Source organism: Aphanomyces astaci (assembly GCF_000520075.1).
Source record: "Aphanomyces astaci strain APO3 unplaced genomic scaffold supercont1.13, whole genome shotgun sequence".
Taxonomy (NCBI): domain Eukaryota; phylum Oomycota; class Saprolegniomycetes; order Saprolegniales; family Verrucalvaceae; genus Aphanomyces; species Aphanomyces astaci.
In genome coordinates this window covers 70222-88520 of record NW_009798276.1, presented here as the reverse complement: position 1 = coordinate 88520, position 18299 = coordinate 70222, and the positions used below count along the sequence as shown (strand labels likewise).

The 18299-nt window shown below is 50.8% G+C and overlaps 6 protein-coding genes across 8 annotated transcripts; 3 read left to right on the top strand and 3 right to left on the bottom strand.

Annotated features, from left to right (window-relative positions):
• Positions 1 to 2390: 2390 nt before the first annotated feature.
• Positions 2391 to 2832, bottom strand: H257_06488 (hypothetical protein; the record flags this gene model as incomplete). The annotated part of the gene is made up of 4 exons (XM_009831715.1): positions 2391 to 2441; positions 2500 to 2592; positions 2626 to 2716; positions 2786 to 2832. 4 exons carry the CDS (start codon positions 2830 to 2832, stop codon positions 2391 to 2393), a joined length of 282 nt encoding a protein of 93 aa, XP_009830017.1.
• An 11-nt stretch (positions 2833 to 2843) lies between these two features.
• H257_06487 (hypothetical protein) lies at positions 2844 to 4178 on the top strand (the record flags this gene model as incomplete). Its single annotated transcript, XM_009831714.1, has 3 exons — positions 2844 to 3020; positions 3632 to 3866; positions 3916 to 4178. 3 exons carry the CDS (start codon positions 2844 to 2846, stop codon positions 4176 to 4178), a joined length of 675 nt encoding a protein of 224 aa, XP_009830016.1.
• Positions 4179 to 4631: 453 nt separating this feature from the next.
• On the bottom strand, positions 4632 to 5595 carry H257_06486 (hypothetical protein; the record flags this gene model as incomplete). The annotated part of the gene is made up of 2 exons (XM_009831713.1): positions 4632 to 5095; positions 5184 to 5595. The coding sequence occupies 2 exons, from the start codon at positions 5593 to 5595 to the stop codon at positions 4632 to 4634; spliced, it is 876 nt and encodes a 291-aa protein (XP_009830015.1).
• Positions 5596 to 11432: 5837 nt separating this feature from the next.
• H257_06485 lies at positions 11433 to 13960 on the top strand. 2 transcript variants are annotated; one of them, XM_009831711.1, is made up of 6 exons: positions 11433 to 11985; positions 12036 to 12261; positions 12316 to 12623; positions 12721 to 12868; positions 13061 to 13180; positions 13252 to 13960. In XM_009831711.1, the coding sequence occupies exons 1-6, from the start codon at positions 11453 to 11455 to the stop codon at positions 13579 to 13581; spliced, it is 1665 nt and encodes a 554-aa protein (XP_009830013.1). In that variant the 5' UTR covers positions 11433 to 11452; the 3' UTR covers positions 13582 to 13960. The 2 variants fall into 2 exon arrangements, with proteins under 2 accessions (XP_009830013.1, XP_009830014.1); XM_009831712.1 differs by lacking the exon at positions 13252 to 13960 and having other exon boundaries at positions 13061 to 13247.
• H257_06484 (hypothetical protein) lies at positions 13272 to 15065 on the bottom strand. The gene is made up of 7 exons (XM_009831710.1): positions 14935 to 15065; positions 14448 to 14893; positions 14331 to 14402; positions 14190 to 14279; positions 13987 to 14127; positions 13780 to 13936; positions 13272 to 13733 (listed from the first exon to the last, which is right to left on the bottom strand). The coding sequence occupies exons 1-7, from the start codon at positions 15053 to 15055 to the stop codon at positions 13588 to 13590; spliced, it is 1173 nt and encodes a 390-aa protein (XP_009830012.1). The 5' UTR covers positions 15056 to 15065; the 3' UTR covers positions 13272 to 13587.
• A 116-nt stretch (positions 15066 to 15181) lies between these two features.
• Positions 15182 to 17705, top strand: H257_06483. Of its 2 annotated transcripts, XM_009831708.1 has the most exons (5): positions 15182 to 15820; positions 15871 to 15973; positions 16026 to 16305; positions 16373 to 17019; positions 17096 to 17705. In XM_009831708.1, the coding sequence occupies exons 1-5, from the start codon at positions 15237 to 15239 to the stop codon at positions 17621 to 17623; spliced, it is 2142 nt and encodes a 713-aa protein (XP_009830010.1). In that variant the 5' UTR covers positions 15182 to 15236; the 3' UTR covers positions 17624 to 17705. The 2 variants fall into 2 exon arrangements, with proteins under 2 accessions (XP_009830010.1, XP_009830011.1); XM_009831709.1 differs by having other exon boundaries at positions 16373 to 17705.
• The last annotated feature ends 594 nt before the right edge of the window (positions 17706 to 18299 follow it).

Genomic DNA, 18299 nt, shown 5'->3' with positions numbered 1-18299 from the left:
CGACCAATCTATAGGAGATTCTAACCAATAAGACGTTAAGACTATACATCTAACCAATCAAAGTGCTTCGGCAGTGCTTTTATAGCCAATCAAAAACTTTAGGGTTAGGGGGTCCCCTACGGCGGTCATCTATGCAGATGCGGTCGGAGTTTGTTTCATGTTATGCGTTATGTATATACAAATAATGAGGTAAACAGATATTGTAAAAGGTCCGACCACACGCCTCTTGGACGGATCTTGAACAGACCGATGGATCGCTTACGCCCTCAGTCGACCGTGCATGCCCGAGCTACGGGAATCAAGTCCTTTCTCAAATTCCTTGAGACCGAGCGAGTGCAGGTCGACAATGTCAAGTCGTGCATGCGCAAGGACACCACTGGTCAGTGCTTTGCATCCGTAATGGAGAAGTTCGCGCTGTACCTTGCTGCATGTGAAAGAGCACCTGGCGTTCCGCTTGCAAAGAACTCGTGCATGCAGTACTTCCGCCAGGCCAAGATGTCTCTACTCGACCAGTTTCCTCGACTGCAGGCTCTGGTGGAATCCAAGTTGTTGTGTGCGGGAAAGATCTTGCAGAACTACTGTGCGAAAAAAGATGGCGGCGCGATCATCAAGCAATCGATTGCATGCACGAAGATTTCATTACAATTAATGATACGCTATCTGTATGCGAACGCTGCGACTACCAGGACGCTGCGTTGTTGACGTTGCTTTGGTATCTGCTTGGGCGGGCGTCCGATTTGGCCATGGTTCGAAAGCACAACTTGTCTATCGACGGCGGTGGTGTTTTTTTCCTACGATTTGTGAGAGTAAAGACAAGTGAAGAGCAAGGACTATCGATTTACCCTGACTCAAACTTTACTACCTGCCCTTTGCTTTCCACGGCGCTTGCAATGATAAAACAACAAGCGCCATGCTCTCGAATCGCGAACAACCTACCCGAGCAGAGTACTGACGTGGCTCACATCCTTGGCCCTGAAACGCCGCTAATTGACGTCCTGGACAATCCCGGCCGCATTGAAGTCCCAAGGAACGTGAAGGCCTCGGCTGCAACAAGGCCTCGCGACCCTACCATTCACAGTCACGTGAATCGTTCCCTTGGTCGCATTGGTGACGCTTCAGGCGTCGACGTCAAGTTGACATCTCACTCGTTTCGTCGTGGTGGAGCGCAACACGCGAACGGATCACAGCACTTAACGGCGCGTTGGATCTTCGACCGCAGGGCGTGGAACATCTCCGCAACCAACAAGGGCTTCAACTACATTTTCATCACCTCAAGTGAAGACCACAAAGTAGCCAAAGTGTTGAGCGGGTGGTCTCCAAAAGAACCAGTTGTGCTTTTGGATCTTACCTCGTTCGATTCGCAGACGACCGAAAGCATCCACGCTGTCCAGGACCATCTATTTGCAACATGTACTGGGCTTGGTAATCCATCGTTCAATCTTAACAAGCGTGTTGTTGACACGTTGACAACGTACCTCCTTTTGCACTATCCGAGTCTCAAGCAGCTGAGCCCTTCTAGCCCTGCCATCATGCGCCTCGAGGAATGCGCTGGTCTAGCAGGATGCAGCAACGTCGACTTGTTAGCATGGTCGTCCCATTTGAGCACGCCTATCAGCGTAGCAGCCGTTCCGTCAGCATCAACTCGTGAATTGTCGAACGACTCCCCACCATCATACGAGACCGCAGAACAAAGACTCATTCGACACCAGGCATCAGTCATTGACCACTTCATCAACATCGGACGGCGACAAGAGAAGCGCCTCCAAGCCCTTGAGGAAAAGCTTCAAACTTGTGCCACACCTAAGCGCAAGGAAAGTGAGGTCAAAGTCGGGCAAGTCATGCCGAACAGCAAAGGGAAACGGCAAAAGCAATGTTCAGTTGCTTCCTTGCGGTCCACGTGGTATGAGTGGTTCACACTCGAACCAATGGTCTACAATGGCAGCGCATCGAAGCAGAAGAAGTACACGTCGAAGCACATCGTAGCCTGCATGAAGTTGTTCTTACCCGACGGGTTTGTGCTGGACGAAGACAGCCAAACGTTCCGCGACGACGTGCTGTCCACAGGAGCTGCCGCAGAGATCGCTACGCTGGAATTTCTGCGCAGCAACAACGTGCAATCGAAGGGAACCAGCGCTGTTCTCAAAGCACTACAAGGCACTCATCGACTGGGGCATCTCAATGCAAGGATTATCCATTACCGCCAGCTTCGTGCATCTGGACGAGTGATTGATCCGGCCCCCAGTTTCATTGGACATCCTTGACGAAAGCAACTAAAGCCTCGTGTAAAGAAGGCTGCATATACATTGGTGTTAATCATAATTATTCAGAAGTATAAACCATGTATGGGCATTCGTACCCAGGTAGACACATCTCGTCGGTGGTCACAGCGACTACTTGAGAGCCACGCCTGCAACAAGCAGCGGCTGAACGACCCATTGATCCTACGACTCGACAGCATACTTGAGTACTAAGCAATACACATGCACATATATATATTACCTGGGGCGTGATTGGACATGCCGCCGGCAACTCCAAGTCGCCCCACCATGGCAGGACCACCCCATCGGCAACCCCATGTTGACCCACCATGTCCTTTCGTAGATGGGCCCAAGCAACGTCTCAAACCACGGCACATGCGGCGGCTTTGTGGCCCACGAGCGACCAAATCCCGTGGGCCACGGCGGCTGCAAGCGGCGGCTCGGATAACACGTTGATGCTACGACACGACTATCCAGATGAGTAATAATAATACATATAACATACAGGCATGCACACACATACATACCTGCGACATGACTGGACATGGTCGGACCACCCCGTCGGCAACCTCATGTTGCCCCACCATGGCAAGACAGAGGAGTCATCTCAGGACGACCGAACACCCCAGTGAACGCACCGTCCCCTTGTGCCAGCGACTGTGCCGCGATGAATCCAAGACGGCGATACTAGGGCCAGTACATCCTCCGGGGTGCGCAGCCATCCCGCTCCGAGCAATTCTGGTCACTTCCAACCTCTCGAAAGTGTTTCCGGCTCATAGATTCTATTGGTGGATTAGTTTTGGTTATCCGGTATTTCTGGCGCGTGTCCTTGTGACCAGAATAATATTCATAGATGACCATTCCACGGTCGGACCTTTGATGCTATGGAATAGAGGAAGAACTAAGTTACTTCAAGTACCGGTCCTTCGAGGTACTAACACTGTTATGTAACTATTGCACGCAGAAATTCTGATCTATAATGAGTTCAAGTGTAGGGAATCTAAATATAATGAAATTTAATACTATTGTGCTTTTCATATATTCTGGCTATTCAAGGCCTAAATCCGTGGTTTAAAAAATTTCGTCGTTGATTAGTCCTGTCCGGCCATTATATTACGGTTGATGAATTCATAATTTTACGGATGGCGATGTTTAAACAACTGCATACGCAACGATGATTGGCTAAGTAATTGGTGGCGTGCCAGAGTTTAAGCTTCATCACCTTGTTTGCCGATTTGAATTCGGCAAACAAGTTGTTTTACCATGATCAGCATTGACATGCGCTGGAGATGCGTTGTCCTCGTTCAAGTCTACGGAATCGAAACCGAATGCGTGTGCCTCCTCCTTGGCATCTCCGAGCGTAGTGTAACCAGGTTGAACAAGATGTTTCGACAACTGGCCATGTCTGCAACACGAAGAGGCGGGTCCGGGAGAAGCGATGGCCGCCGGAAGTGAACTCATGGGTCAGCGAGTACGCCATCGCGCATCCCTGCTTCTACATAGAGGAGTTCGAAGAGGCGCTGCGACTGCAGTTCCCGTCGCTCAACAACATCTCAGCGTCTACGATATGCAGAGCGCTCATGTATGATCTAGGATTAACGCGAAAAGGTATAATTGAGCATATTTCTTGCATCAATTCTAAAGTAAATAGTCCTAGAGAAACGTGCCCGCGAGGCTGATGAGTTTGAACTTCGGGACTACTATCGGCGCTTAAGCCCGTACTACTCATACCCTGATCAACTGGTCTTTGTCGATGAGACATCGAAGGACGGCCGGGACTCAATCCGCAAGTACGCCTGGTCGAAGCGGAATCAAAAGGCGATTGTGGACTTGCCCTTTTCTCGTGGTCAACGAGTTTCCGCTCTGGCTTCATTTACGACTGCAGAGTTTTTGTCTTGGGAATATCGATGGTATGATTGATATTTATTTTGGAGTTTTTTGTTTGGGATAAATTCACATTAATAGTTAATTAATGTAGGGACTTTTGACCGTGTGAATTTTCACGACGCCATGGTCCGGAAAATTTTGCCGTATTTGAACCCTTGGCCATTGCCGCGCTCGATATTGATCGTGGACAATGCGAAAATTCACATGTACAAAGAACTTCAAGACGCAGTCCATGCCCGAGGCGCATTATTGTATTTTTTGCCGCCATATTCCCCGCAGTTGAATCCCATTGAAGTTGGTTTTAGCCTTCTGAAGCGCTGGATCGATATCCCATGGCATTCTGCTTCAACATTCGGTCAGTATTAGATGTAGCATTTGTGGAATGCACAAAAAAAGATGAGCAGATAGGACTCAATTTGTACCGTCACTGCGGTTACAATTCCACAGATTTAGACAAAGATACATTTTTAATGGAATAATCTGAAATTATTTATTAATGTGATCGCCGTCCTCAACATTGACGCTGGGCACCAGAAATTCTCCCTCTACTGGCGCCCTAAATATTGGTGTCAAGTCGAACGGGGGAATTCCCAGAATGCCACGCAGGTCTTCCACCGAGAGGAAAATGTCCACAGGGGAGCTGGCCATCGTGCCAAGGCGCATACGCACCCTGCGGTACGTGTCGGTTGACTGGGAGATACTTTCGCGGTGACGGGCGGCAGCGTGCTGGGCGAGCATGCTGTCAATGTGGCCAAGCTGGTCCATTGTTGCATTCGACGGTATTTCGACGGGGGCAGTCACGGGCAAACGGGCAGTAACGACCCCCGTATAATCCGTTTGGAGCGGTCCAAGCACGATGTTTTGGTCGCGAATATAATCCGCAACTCTGACCGCTGACGTTGCAATGTTGCTTGAGGTTGCGCGTCTTATCGCGGTACTTGCCGCTTTTTCTAAATGCCACAAAAATATTTTGGTTAATTTTATCCTTTAAATTAAACAATATTTGTTTTGATTTATAGGACGTTAATGTTGTGTTACCGATGTAGACAAACAGCAGCAGCTTGAATGATGCTTGTGCATTTCGAATCTTGCTGGCATTGTCCCATACTTGTTGGAGCACATCCGAGTAGTTTTGCAGCGTCATTTGGACGTATTTTTCCTGCGTTGTGTTTGCGGCCACCTTAACGAAGATGTCGCTAGGGGTAGTTTGGGTAGCAGGGTTCCAAGAGAGCTTAACGTTCGTTGGGACAGCATGGTGTTCAGCGACAGCGGTCGTGACGGCATCCATAACAGACCCATGAAGTACCCCAAACGACGTACCAGTCGAGATGGTCAACTCGGTTGGCTTTCCGACACTAGTTCTGCTCTTGCCCAATGGCACGCCAACCTTGGTTGCCATTTGACACCGAAAGGAGTCCGGGAACTCGACGTTCAACCGCTCGCCTTGCATGTTGTTTTACGAATGGTGATTGTCGAATTTAACGTCATTACAAGTTTAGCACAGGTGCCAGATTCATGGTTTGCGTTGAATAACGTTCTTGGCCCGGTGGTTATATTCCTATCACCCCCTTGTATTATGAGCTAAAAGAACGGGCAAACTTCATGCAAAGCACAATACGTAGTAGTACTTTAAAGTACCCATACAGTACCCACCAGAGCACCACGACACACGAATGGTGGATGGAGGAGTGTTGTAGAGGACTCCTTTGTCGTCGATGCACTACACTCTCCTCTGTAGCCTCTGCAGTGTATTACGATGTGCTCTTCCGACGCTGAACATCACTGTCTACTGCGACCGAGCCTCTGTGATACCGGTAGTGCTTCCAACTCTCTGTTGGGCATACAATAACACCATTGGCATACCATCGTTGTAGGAGATCAATAATGCACATGTTATTGAGCACACGAGCCGTGAAAACCATGACTTCCTTTTGCTGCAGATACAATGTCCATGTTTTGTCATGACATGTCTGTTTGATTGATTTGGCAATATATTTGGTGATTTCTTCATATTCTATATTTGACCAATCAAAGCGATGCATTTCGAGCAAATTTCACAAAATTCAGAAAATATATTCAAATATTAACGTAAAAAACCAATTTATGATAATTGTTTTGGAGGCGTCGGAGTAGAATGAACATAACTTTTGAGTCCGTTACGATATTTGAGTTTTGAATAGTGATTCCAATAGACAAGACTCTCCGCTTTCAGTTCATAATCGAATTATCAGTTTAGTCGAAGAACATCACAGGTAAATTTGTTACTTTCTAAGCATTTGTCTATACATTTTGATAACCAATTTAGGATAACTTTTTTATCTTAAAGTATGTATGTGTCGGAGCATTGAAATTCTGTGTTTAGGGTAAGCGGTTACTGGGAAGTACAGAATGCAACATCCGCCGAAGATATTAGTGTGTCACAGTACAAATTATCCAATCAAAATGAAACGCCAAAATACCTCGCGTTAATTGGCGGAATTATAATACTTCGCGCTCGCGCACTTTTCAAATTAAAATATCGGTATGTGGTTGTCAAAATCCACACATCACCGCACACAACCAAACATGCGCCGGCCTACGCAATATCCGATTTCTACCAAGCTCGAAGCAATCGGACTCTCGAGTCTATGTCCTGTCGCGAGGTGGCGAGAGTACTGAAAGTCCCTCGGTGCACCGTTCGCAGCTGGCTCGCCGAGCGCCTCGAGCTACTGGCGTACGACGGCAACAAGAAAAACAATAAGCTCGAGCCAGGTGGCCGCTACAAAGAATTCCCTGACCCTCCAGGTTTAGTTGAATTCATAACTCATGTTCGCGATAATGAACGTGTTTTGACCACCACACACATGATTACGTGGATTAAAGTGAACCAAAGGGAATGGTTGCTCAACTACCTCGCAACTCAAAAGCCGGATGCTGCCTACAACTCACTGCTCAAGCTACTGCAGCGATTTTGCAATCACCACGGCTTCTCGCGTTAACGTCCCACGAAGAACAAGCTCAAGCCAACCGTGCTGGCGGAGGTTGCTGCGGAATTCGCCCGTGATTTCCATCACGAGTATGCCTGCTACTGCAAGGACTGCGTGTTCAACGTGGATGAGACCGGCATGCACTACGACTTACCTCCAAGCTACATCTGGAAAGTTCGTGGCGGAAGCTCCAAGCTCTCCGCTGGTGAGAAACACTCGATGCATATGACGGCAGTGCTGACTGTGCGGGCTGACGGAACGAAACTGCCGCTAATGTTCATCATGCGTGGCACACCTGGTGGTCGGATCGAGTCCTCAGAGTTCCCAACTTTTCCAAGTGAACACTATTACGCTGTTCAAACCAAGGCCTGGATGGATGGACGTGTTTGGGCTCAGTACCTGCGGGAGGTGCTGGGGGAGGGCATCGAAGAGCCATCCGTTGTTCTCATGGACAACTTCGAGGGTCACGTTTCTGCGCCATCGTACAAGATCATGTACGAGGAATTGGGTACGCACATCTGCCCCCCAACTCCACGTCCGTGTGCCAGCCGCTCGATGTGGGAGTCATGGCGCCTTTCAAGCGCAACCTCCGCAACTTGTGGCTCCTGGAGGAGCAGATTATTGGCGACGACCTGTACTCACTCACCGCTCAGCAAAAGCGCACGGCCATGGTGCAGCGGTGCCATCTCTGCGTGGGATATGGTCTCTGAAGACGTGGTCCGTCGAAGCTTCGAGAAGGCCATTCCAGCACCTGAACATAATGCAAACCAATAAAATTATTCGTTGTGTTTATTTATTGTATACGAATATTAGGATATTTTCAAAGCGAATATTTTTTTTGAAAAAAGTTCACCGCGCCCAACAATTGAACCCGGGGCTAACACAAGACGCCCAACACGTTTTACTACTTGAGCTATCGCACCGGACGCTTACGCTTACTCCTTGACTACGGTACCATTCGAAGTTCATGTTACAATATTCCTTGTAATACTTATGACCTCTACAATTGATTGTGACAATGTGTTTGCTTTGCAAATTTCCTGCAATGTGAGATGTAGAATTTTATTACCTCTTGAATCGATTAAAAAATTTCAAAGTGACTGTGATAGGCTAAAATAGGTGTCAAACTTCGAACTTCAGTGGCCAATCAGACATTGCAATTATCGCAATAGTCGAAGACAAGGTGGGCGTTGCTTTCTGTACTTCCCAGTACAACAGGTTGCATATAATTTATACAAGGGTACTATTTTATAGAGTTATATTTCTGTTGTGGATGGATGTCCACCGAGTTTAACACTCGACAAAACCTCAGATCCAACCCAATGTGGCCCGTGTCGACTAGGGTACTTCAAACCCAATCTTGAATGACTGTTACCTATGGTTTCTGCGCCGTTTTTGCATTTCATTCACGTAACAGAATGGTCAGCATTATATGACAGAGGTTTTGACTCGAACAAATAACGATGTGTGATTGGGCAATACAAAGTTATCCTAAATTGGTTAAGTTATCTTAAACTGGTTTTTTACGTTATATGAAAGCCTCATGTACAGTACAAATCCATAATACAAATATCTGCAGTTATCAACTTGGTTTTTATATTGAATTTTCACGTCGCCGTTACGCTCACAAAAGTGAAATATAGTTCATAAAAGAATGGGGGTAGACTCATCTGACCAATAGGATCAAGTATCACCAATCCATTTGCCAATCCGAGATCAGGAAGCCCCCAACTGTTCCTGCTCGCAATAGTTACATAACAGAGGTATTACTAGTACCGTATCGTGTATATAAAGTGCGACAGGTGATATTTCACAACCCCACGACGTTCCTCGATGAAAAATTGTTAATCCATTGCGACATACGAATATGAAGTCATGTGATTCTGCTGCTGGTGTGGTAAAATAGATAGAGGTTTTACCAATATTGATACGTAGAGATAAACGAATTCTGAAGTTGTGATCCATATACAAAATCGTATACAATAATATTCTAATTCATCGTGATGGTCAATGTCATCGGATGGGTCAATGGTATCATCCACTGCACAACCAACATGAAGTTGCGCCAACATGTCCTCATCTACAAAAGCTGCTTCAATCTCGTCACTTTGGGTGACAGGTTGAATCAACTTGCACTTCCCAAACTCATTGAGAATTGTTGAACGCGGCAAATCGTCCCAAACCTGTGTAATCCACCGCACTATCGTTGCACGGGACGGAGGAACCAACTTGAAAGTCGTCGCTTGGTGCTTGTGGTGCCGAACTTGGCGTGGAATGAGGTCAATCCACAATTGCCGTAGTCTAGTCTTCATCGGGCGAATCCATGCAACGTCGGCAGGCTAGCAGATCCACGTGAATCTTGGAGGGACCTTCTCCAACACGACGTTCAACTCGCGGGCACACTCCACAACTTCGTCAGTGAAGTGGGTCGAAAAGTTGTCCCACAACAACAACACCTTCTTGGTCGAACGATCCGGTCGGTTCTCAAAGTGGGACTTGAGGAAAGCCACACTGATGTCGGAGTTCCACCACGTAATTGGATTGCCGTATAGACGACAGTTGAATCGTGCTTGGAGAGGCTCGACTTGCTTCCACACTTGCTTGCCGAACCCATGGCGCTGAGTCAGCTTCTCTTGGACGACAGAATTGACCTTGGACGCAGTGGTCTTCAGCACAAGAAACATGGGTAGCTTGTCACCGTTCGAGTTGGCAAGAAGCATGGCTGTAGCTAGATCCTTGGTCTTGCCACCGCACTTGATCCATACGGTCTTGTCTCTTTTCGACTGCATGGTCTTGGCAGGCAGGTACTCGTAGTTGACACCAGTTTGGTCAGCATTGTATATTACGTCGATACCGTGTTCGACGACTACAGCTTGGACCCTCTGCACAAACGCCGCCAGCGCCGCCTCGCCATCCCCTTGAGTGTCTTGGCCTTGGAGCGTGCGTGCTCGAATAGCAAGACCATGCCGCTTCTTGAACCCACGCGTCCAGTGCCAGCCAGCATGGAAAGCGTCGTCGGGAGTTCCAAGTCGATAGCAGTCTCGAGTGCCATCAGCTGCAGCATGTGTGGAGTCACGGGCACACCATCTTTGCGCATCGATGCCACCCACTTGGCGAGCTGTTCTTCAGCCTCATGTGGCAAGCTTGTTCCCACACCATTCGTGCGGCTGCACTTCAGGTTGGCCGTCCGCCGGTCGGCAGCCTTCTCTTGGATGATCTTCCGCTGCTTTAACCACTTGTAGATCTTCTTCCTTGTTGTCTCACGGGACGGTCCACGGAGGTGGCCAAAGTGCCTGTCTAACGTCTCGGCCACGCCAAGGGTGTCGACACATTCGATGACTTCCATCTTCTTGTACGTAATGTTCTGGTACTTGAACTTCTTGGGTCGGGCCTTGTGGAGGCCGGTCAGGACGGGTCGGCCGCGTGGTCGTCTTGGTGGCGGTGCTTGTGGGGCTTCGTTCTCCATCACACAATTTGATCACTGGTCCGATGCTCATGAGGCCTGAAACAGCGCTTGACGTGATTCCCGCGCGTTTAACCTCGATATTATATTTGATCTGCGAGTATATATTAATCCTTGAAGGGTATGCCCGTGGGAGGTTTATACTGGCATATCTGATGTTGCAACTCAATTGAAAATTATCAATTCCTGCAGGAGTCGCAATGCATTAATCCGTCGCACTGCATATACACGATACGGTAATAGTAACTTAGAGCTTCCCCACCGGCTGATGTAGAAATGTAAAAATCTTCAAAGTACATCACTACATCAGCAATATTTACATTTTTCAGACCCACGCCGGTTGCCAATAAATTTTACATCATGATGTAAACGCTCCATAAACACAGATTTCTCAACAGATCTTTTGGGCCGTTTACAGTTCTACGCGATTGAGGTCCCAATGGACTTCTTCAATGAAGTATGCCATCCCGACGTCCTGTAGCATGCCGGCAGCATGAATGTGAATCGAATGTATGCCAAGCCTGCCGCACTAAATTCTTGACTGGCGAGAGCTCCAAAACCTCAATCGCCAGCGGGCGTCCTACGCGAGTTTGCTCCATCAGGAGTACAATTTCCGCCAACCGGTGTGGATTGGCTGTGAAGTGATGTACTGTTGTTACAGCACGCACCCAATAAACCGGTCTTTTCAGCTCTATATTTACATCAAAAGCATCCCCACCGGCTGATGTACTCCGAGTACTGTACTATTAAGAGTACTAGTACTCATAATATTATCGAGAGTGTGGAAACAGCGAAACAGTCCGGATATTTGAGAATCATTATACGGATTACGGTTTGTGGATTTCGGGCTGTCCGAAATTTGACCGCTACACTAAAGGATGTCGAGCGCGCAATCGCAACTGCTCAGTCCAGTGGACACCGACGACGTCATGCCTCGGGCCATAGGAGCCTTGACAACCACAGGAGAGTACAACCAAGTGCACCGCAGTGTCGGCTCGCCCTCCTACCAAGACAGCCCCTCTGGGGAGGTTGTAGCCATGCACCAAATCAGCTCCAGTCCCGCTACATCAAGCCCAATGAAATCACAACTGAACTTTATACTTTCCAGTACGGGCTCCGCAGTGCAAGGACAAAATTATGCGGTGACTACCATGCCAGCAGCTGCAGCGGCCCCGTTGAAGCGAGGTCGAGGGCGACCCCGCAAGCATCCCCTGCCGCCTCCCGCCGTTTCCGGCACCAGCTCGGCGGCGGCCAACGAATGGCCTCTATCCGTCACGCCTCCCCAAGATAAAGGCACCACGGCAGCCCCCACAACCATCTTGTCTTCGGGACTGGTGCCCGTCGTAAAACGTGGACGAGGGCGGCCACGCAAAGTGCCGCTGGATCCGTCGCTTCCGCCTGTCCCTCCACGGTACGCCGCCAACAATCTCCATCGAACATGATTCCAAGCACATACGACAGGGTTCGCGTGGTTGTACCGCCCGTTCCCGTCGTGCCCCGCTCTGCGCGCGTGAGGAAGTCGACAGCCATCTTTTCACCTGGAGGAGACAACCGTCCTAGGAAACCCCCAGCGGCGATGTCTGGTGTCCGCCGAGGCCGCGGCCGTCCTCGGTCGACCAACACGTCTTCGTCACCTTCCATGTCCAATCCGCACGTCCACCGCATCGTTCGCCGCGTCCGAAATCGAGTAAGAAGACCGTGCGATCGCTCGCATCCACCAAAGGTCGTGTTGTTTTCGTAGTTGAGTTCCATGCGCATCAACATGGCGTTCGTGGATGCGTATGAGCAGACGGGGTGGCGCCAACGGAGCAGCGAGAAACTCAAACCCACGGCCGAGTTGGTGGCCGTTCGCCAGAAACTTGCGCGGCACCAACGGGCGTTGCTGCGAGAACTCGCCGAGTTTGACGCCGTGTTCGCCATGGACACACCGCTGCCCACCCACGCGAGCGAACTCGCTCACGACGACGACATCGTGTGCTCCAAGTGTCAGTCCACGCTCACCTCTGACGGTAACGACATTGTGCTCTGCGACTGCGGCACATGTCATCGGTATGTGTATTGATATATTGAACGCTGTAATATCCAGGCACATATGTACCGATGGTGGTGTGTTGATTCTGATGTATATTATGGCGGTGTTGACTAGAGCGTACCACCAGCAGTGCCTGGAGCCAGTACTGGCGACCTTGCCGGAAGAGTCGGCCGAATGGTACTGTCCTCGGTGCGACGGTATATTTCAGTGTCTCGTACTTCTCAACGCTACCTTTGGGTCGACGTGGGAATCCCTCTCAGAGGTAGGTATACACTATGACCAACAACTGGACCTTGATATTGAGAGTTATATGTGTCACTTTGGATTACTGTGTAGTAGCTAGTAGTAGTAGTAGTAGTTAGTACTAGGAATGTGTCTTGTGCATTCAACTAGTCGATAGTAGTGTAGCAATATGGATGTTTAAACGATATATCACTCAAGGAACGGATCGTAGGTGTTTCCAGAGTTGACGGCCCATGACCTAGAGGGTGACACGAACGAGATGTCGTCCGACGCGCGGCAAACGCAGCAAGACATGGACGAGGACAAAGCTTCGGATGAAGACTTTGACAAAGTAGGGGTCGATTGCCTTGTATAGGATTGATTGGTCTCTCATCAAGTGAGTGTTGTTGGGGTGGTGTGTAGTCGAGTGTCGACGGGGATGACGACGACGACGACGAAGAGGAGGAGATGGCGGACGAACGTGACGCGCTGAGCGATGCAGAAGTGCAGTTTCTCACGACCACGACGGACGTGTTGGATGCCGCACGCCGCTCCATGCGCTCCCACCAGATGTCACACGACGACCAGAGTGACGAGGACGTGACGACGTTGATTGTGTCTGGGAAACGCCGACGCACGGCGGTGGATTACCGCAAATTGCACGGCGAAATGTTTCCAAATGCAAAGCCAGAAGACGACGATGATGACGACAAGGACGAGTATGTGCCACCGCAAAACGAGGACGAAGCATAAGTAGGGTTAGTAGGCTGGAAATGAAATGTCTATGTGACGAGACCATGCGACGAGGCCGCCTGCGACATGCCACGTGTCGGCTGTACGACCCGCGGCGACCAATTGGTGGACCGCGTGTGTGGAATCCATCCCGCGGCGACAAATCACAGCCACTAACGTCCCCGTGAGATAAGAAACGGCAGTTTGATTTAGTAGTACCGGCGGACGAAGAGCCGACAAGAGACGGGATGGAGGCGGGGAGGTCGGCCAGAGGGATGTTTATCGAGGGCACGAGGTGGCAGATGTCGTAATGCACGCGCTCTCGGACGTCCACTAGCACGAGATCGGGGTGGTCTTGGAGCAACGAGGCCAGAATCTATGTATGTATATGCATCGAAAAGAGAGGGAAGAGTTGGATGCAGTTACGTGGACAGTGACGGTGTGCGAAGCATCGACGGGCGACGGGAGCTCACAAACGAGTGGACCTACGGACGCGGCCGACTCCAACGCCGACCGAATGGTTGGCGATATGCCACACACATTGCATTGTGGTCGTTTCGGTGGGAGCTAAGGCATACATACACATGGTAATTTATCCAAGGATGACCAGAATGAGTAAATTGAGATACCTTATAATGGCGAAACGTCATGTCCCACGCATCGAATGCACATTGAACACCACTCAACACACGGCCGAGTCCGGAGATGACTTTGACGGTCTACGGGAAGATGAAGGACGGCGATGGAAAAATGGAAGTGACTGCATGCACCTCCATGGCTTGAAGGGAGCCAATAATACCAGGGACGACACCGAGCACCCCTTGCTCGGAGCACGTACCAGCCTAATGCGCCGTAAGATGTGTGCTTAGGAGGTAGTAGGTCTTTACCATGGTCTGGGGCGTTGGGGTAGGAAAGCAGCAGCGGTAGCACGGTCCGCCTTGAAAATTGAACACGGACACTTGGCCTTCCATGCCTAACGCACTTCCACTCACGAGTGGCTTGTGCATCAGACAGCACATGTCGTTCACCAAGTACCGCGTAGCAACATTGTCCGATGCGTCAACGACAACGTCGTAGGAGTGCATGATATCAGCTGCGTTGGAAGTGTCCATGTGGACAGGAAACACCTCGACCGCGACAGACGGCGATCGCAGGTGCAGCGCGGCTTGCGCGCTCTCAACCTTCAACTGACCGACGTTGGCAGGGGTGTGCAGCACCTGGCGATGGAGATTGCTCATATCCACGTGATCTCCGTCAACAATACCAAGGTGTCCGACTCCCATACCACTCAAGTAAAGTAGTACGGGGCAGCCAAGGCCACCAGCGCCAACGACTAGGGTTAGCGTCAGAAACACACAAGTCGCATTGGTATACCTAATACTCGACTCTTAAGCAGCTTTTTCTGCCCTTCCACGCCGAAGTCTTTGACCAGAAGCTGGCGGCTGTAGCGCGCCACCTCGTCCGATGGAAGCGCCGCGAACCTGTGCATTGCCATGGTATCAAAACGAAATGGCCAATCAAGTGTCAGTACGCTTCATGCAATGGACCAATTAAAGTGCATGCGTCAAAACGTTTAACGCTGTTATATCCCACGTTAAAGACCTTAAAACGTGTCGGTCAAAATCCCCCGTTACTTCCGCGGAGCGACCGCAGTTCCAACCGCAGAACGCAGAACGATGCAGGACAAGCGGCGCGCCACAAGCGACACTAGCAGCAGTCCAGGCTCGCTTATGGGTACACGTGATGTGGCTATAGATCGAACGTTGTCGTCCACGTCGGCGCTGCCGACACCTCGGGGCATCGGTAGCACTCTCAACGTGTGCGTGGAAGGCAAGTTCCTCGGAATCCTCATGTCTGGCATGGTGGAGAAGCGTCGCGAGGGAGCTGTTCGAGCTGGTTTTGCACGGCGCCTCTTCCTTCTTAGCGTGCGGGGATGCCACTACTACCGCAAGGCGGACGACGCTGAAGTCTTTGGCACGGAGCGTGGGCACCTGGCCCTTCGCGACTTTGGCTACGCGAAGATCGTTCCTGAGAACGAAGCGCCGTACGGAACCGTGGAGCCCAGCGTGGACGGTTACCATTTCGTCGGATTATTCTCCAAGCAGCACACGCTCACGTGGTTCCTCCGCGTGGACTCGATGGACGTCGCGAAGGCGTGGGTGACGGCCATCGGCGCCGCGCAAGAGATCGCCAAGAAACACTTGTACCCCACGGAGTGGACTTCCACCATGTACAACACGTTCAGCTCCATTCTCACCGGGTACGCTTGCGTCTTGTATTGAGTCCTTGCGTGATCAACTCGATCTGTAGCCATGCGCTGCTTCCTGCGCCTGCCAACGAAACCGGATCGACTTCCGCCACTCCGTCCAACCACGACTCTGAATCCCCATCGTCGTCGTCTCTTCCTGCCTTGGTATCCTTTGTGGTGTTTGTATGTGTGTGGTTAATACAAGCTCTTTCCACAGGAGGTGGCGTCGATCTTAGCCGTTTCCATCGAGCAACCTTCACAGCAGCATGACATGACCCAACACCTTCGCCGCGAACGACTCGTGTCCCGCAAAGTCCACCTGAATCAGCCGATTTCCGTCGGCACGTCGTTGCTTCTGAACGAATCGCTCACCATCCTGCTCTCAAACGGGCAATCCGTCTCGCTCTCACTCGAAACTGTGCGCCATGCAGCCCCAACCTCCTCTCTCTCCACCACCCTTCCGATTGACTTGGCCACATCCTCGTTCCGCATTCAAGGTAGGGTGGTATATTGAAGCCTTTTCTGCGACTTCCTCAATCGTTGCCGCGTTTGTACGCTAATTAGCCTCGCTACACTTGACAAAGTCGGCAAGTCCACCTACGACCGTCCCCTCAACTCCGTTGTCCCCATCTTCTTCTTCCTTGCATACGTCTTCGCACGAGTTGCTGCAAGCCCCGTACAACGCGGCGGCGCTGGCCTTCAGCGGCCTGTACATCGTCAGCTGTGTGTTGGCGTACGCCTTCGGCCCGCCGTTCCAAGGGCTCATGCAGATCACAGTCATCTTGGGCGCTTTCCTGTCGCTGTCTGTGGTGGCGTCTGCCGGGCTTCGTGTTCATGAGATTGCCAGTATCAAGGCAGGTCAAACCAGAGCCGCTACCTCCACTAACTCTGGGCCTTCGGTCGGCTCGTACGCGGCCACATTGACCATCACGGCGCTCGACCGCGTGGCCCCAGCTCCAGAAGAACAGACCCCTGGAGAGAAGACGACGACAACGTCCGAAACGGCGCCGAAAGCGGTGCCTGAACTCGCGTTTTCGCCGCGGTTCATTGCAGCGGAGAAGGGCAATGTGGACAAAGGACGCGTGCGGTACGAGAACACGCTGCAGTGGCGCCGAGAAAACCGAGTGGACGGGATGCTGCACATCCCCCAGCCACATTTCCACTTGATCAAGAAGAATTACCCCCAGTATTTCCACGGCCAGTCCATCAAGGTACTAACTACTTACACGCACGACCTATCGCTATAGTGCATTCCTATATATATCTGTGTGTACGATGGATTTGTAGGGCCATTGCGTATATTACGAAAAAGTGGGCAAGATTGACCTCAAGGCGATGAAAGCGGCGGGGCTGACGATCGAGCAGTTGCTGCGGCATTACATTTACCTGACCGAGTACATGTGGACGATTCTGGAGCCGTCCGACTCGGGGCGCAGCGTGACGGTGCTGGACGTGGAGGGCATCGGGTTTTACGACCTGACGGGGGACGTGATGGACTTTGTCAGGCAGGCGATGGGGTTTGTGTCGGCGCACTACCCGGAACGGAGTGCACAGATCTTCATTGTGAACGTGCCCCGGTGGTTCGACGTCGTGTGGCGCGTGGTGAGTCCCATGATTGAACCCGTCACGAAGGAGAAGATCCGCATCTGCAAAGGCAGGGCGGTCAAGGAGGAGCTGCTCAAGTCCATCGCGGAAGACCAACTGCCGGTCGATTATGGCGGCACAGGGGTCAAGTTGGGGCTGTCGGCGGAGGAAGTAGCGCTGGCCAAGCACGTGGACGATATCATGGAGAAATCAGGCAAAGTAGACGATTAGAGCCGAATACAAAGTACTCGTAATACCATCGACTCCAGTACCTCCACGGATCCCAAGAACCTCCATTCTAGTACAAAGTAAAACTTATCAATCGTTTCCACTTTGTTGAACTTAAGGGCGTAGATTTCTGGCCAATCACATAGCTTGGTGGGACTAATTCCGCCAATCAAAGGGCGTAGATTCCTGGCCAATCACAGAGCTTGGTGGGACTAATTCCGCCAATCAAAGGGCGTAGATTTCTGGCCAATAACAGAGTTTGGTGGGACTAATTCCGCCAATCAAAGGGCGTAGATATCTGGCCAATCAAACGTTTATATGTAACCAAGAGGAAGCCAGGACCATCGTCATATTGAGCACACTGGCAGGTTTATGCTGTGTAGGACCCGTCGACGTCGAGGTGTGGCTTTGTCTGACAAAGTCATGGATGGTGTCCGTGTTTCAAGTGATGACATGGGGGTGACGTGGTCACGTTCCATGAGTTGGATATGTGTGACTGGGTGGCTTGTGCGCGGATGCTGCGGGGATTTGGGTGGTGGAGTGGGAATGTGGTGCACGGCAAGCGACCTCCAGTTGGATTCGTCGTCGTTATTCACGACAAGGTGGCGACTGCGGAAAGCGAACCCGACGCTGCGGTTGCGTTTGCCCACCTTGACGGGCTTATCCCGTCTCACTTGGT

Bases quoted from the DNA above. Each gene is read 5' to 3' on its own strand.
- H257_06485 (XM_009831711.1), top strand. From the start codon at position 11,453: ATGTCGAGCGCGCAATCGCAACTGCTCAGTCCAGTGGACACCGACGAC. The intron at 12,624-12,720 runs GTATGTGTATTG...GGTGTTGACTAG, and splicing joins GACTGCGGCACATGTCATCG to AGCGTACCACCAGCAGTGCC. The intron at 12,869-13,060 runs GTAGGTATACAC...AACGGATCGTAG, and splicing joins CGTGGGAATCCCTCTCAGAG to GTGTTTCCAGAGTTGACGGC.
- H257_06484 (XM_009831710.1), bottom strand. From the start codon at position 15,055: ATGGCAATGCACAGGTTCGCGGCGCTTCCATCGGACGAGGTGGCGCGC. The intron at 14,403-14,447 runs GTAAAGACCTAC...ACGGCGCATTAG, and splicing joins CCCCAACGCCCCAGACCATG to GCTGGTACGTGCTCCGAGCA. The intron at 14,280-14,330 runs GTGCATGCAGTC...ATCTTCCCGTAG, and splicing joins GCTCCCTTCAAGCCATGGAG to ACCGTCAAAGTCATCTCCGG.
- H257_06483 (XM_009831708.1), top strand. From the start codon at position 15,237: ATGCAGGACAAGCGGCGCGCCACAAGCGACACTAGCAGCAGTCCAGGC. The intron at 15,974-16,025 runs GTATCCTTTGTG...CTCTTTCCACAG, and splicing joins CGTCGTCTCTTCCTGCCTTG to GAGGTGGCGTCGATCTTAGC. The intron at 17,020-17,095 runs GTACTAACTACT...ATGGATTTGTAG, and splicing joins TCCACGGCCAGTCCATCAAG to GGCCATTGCGTATATTACGA.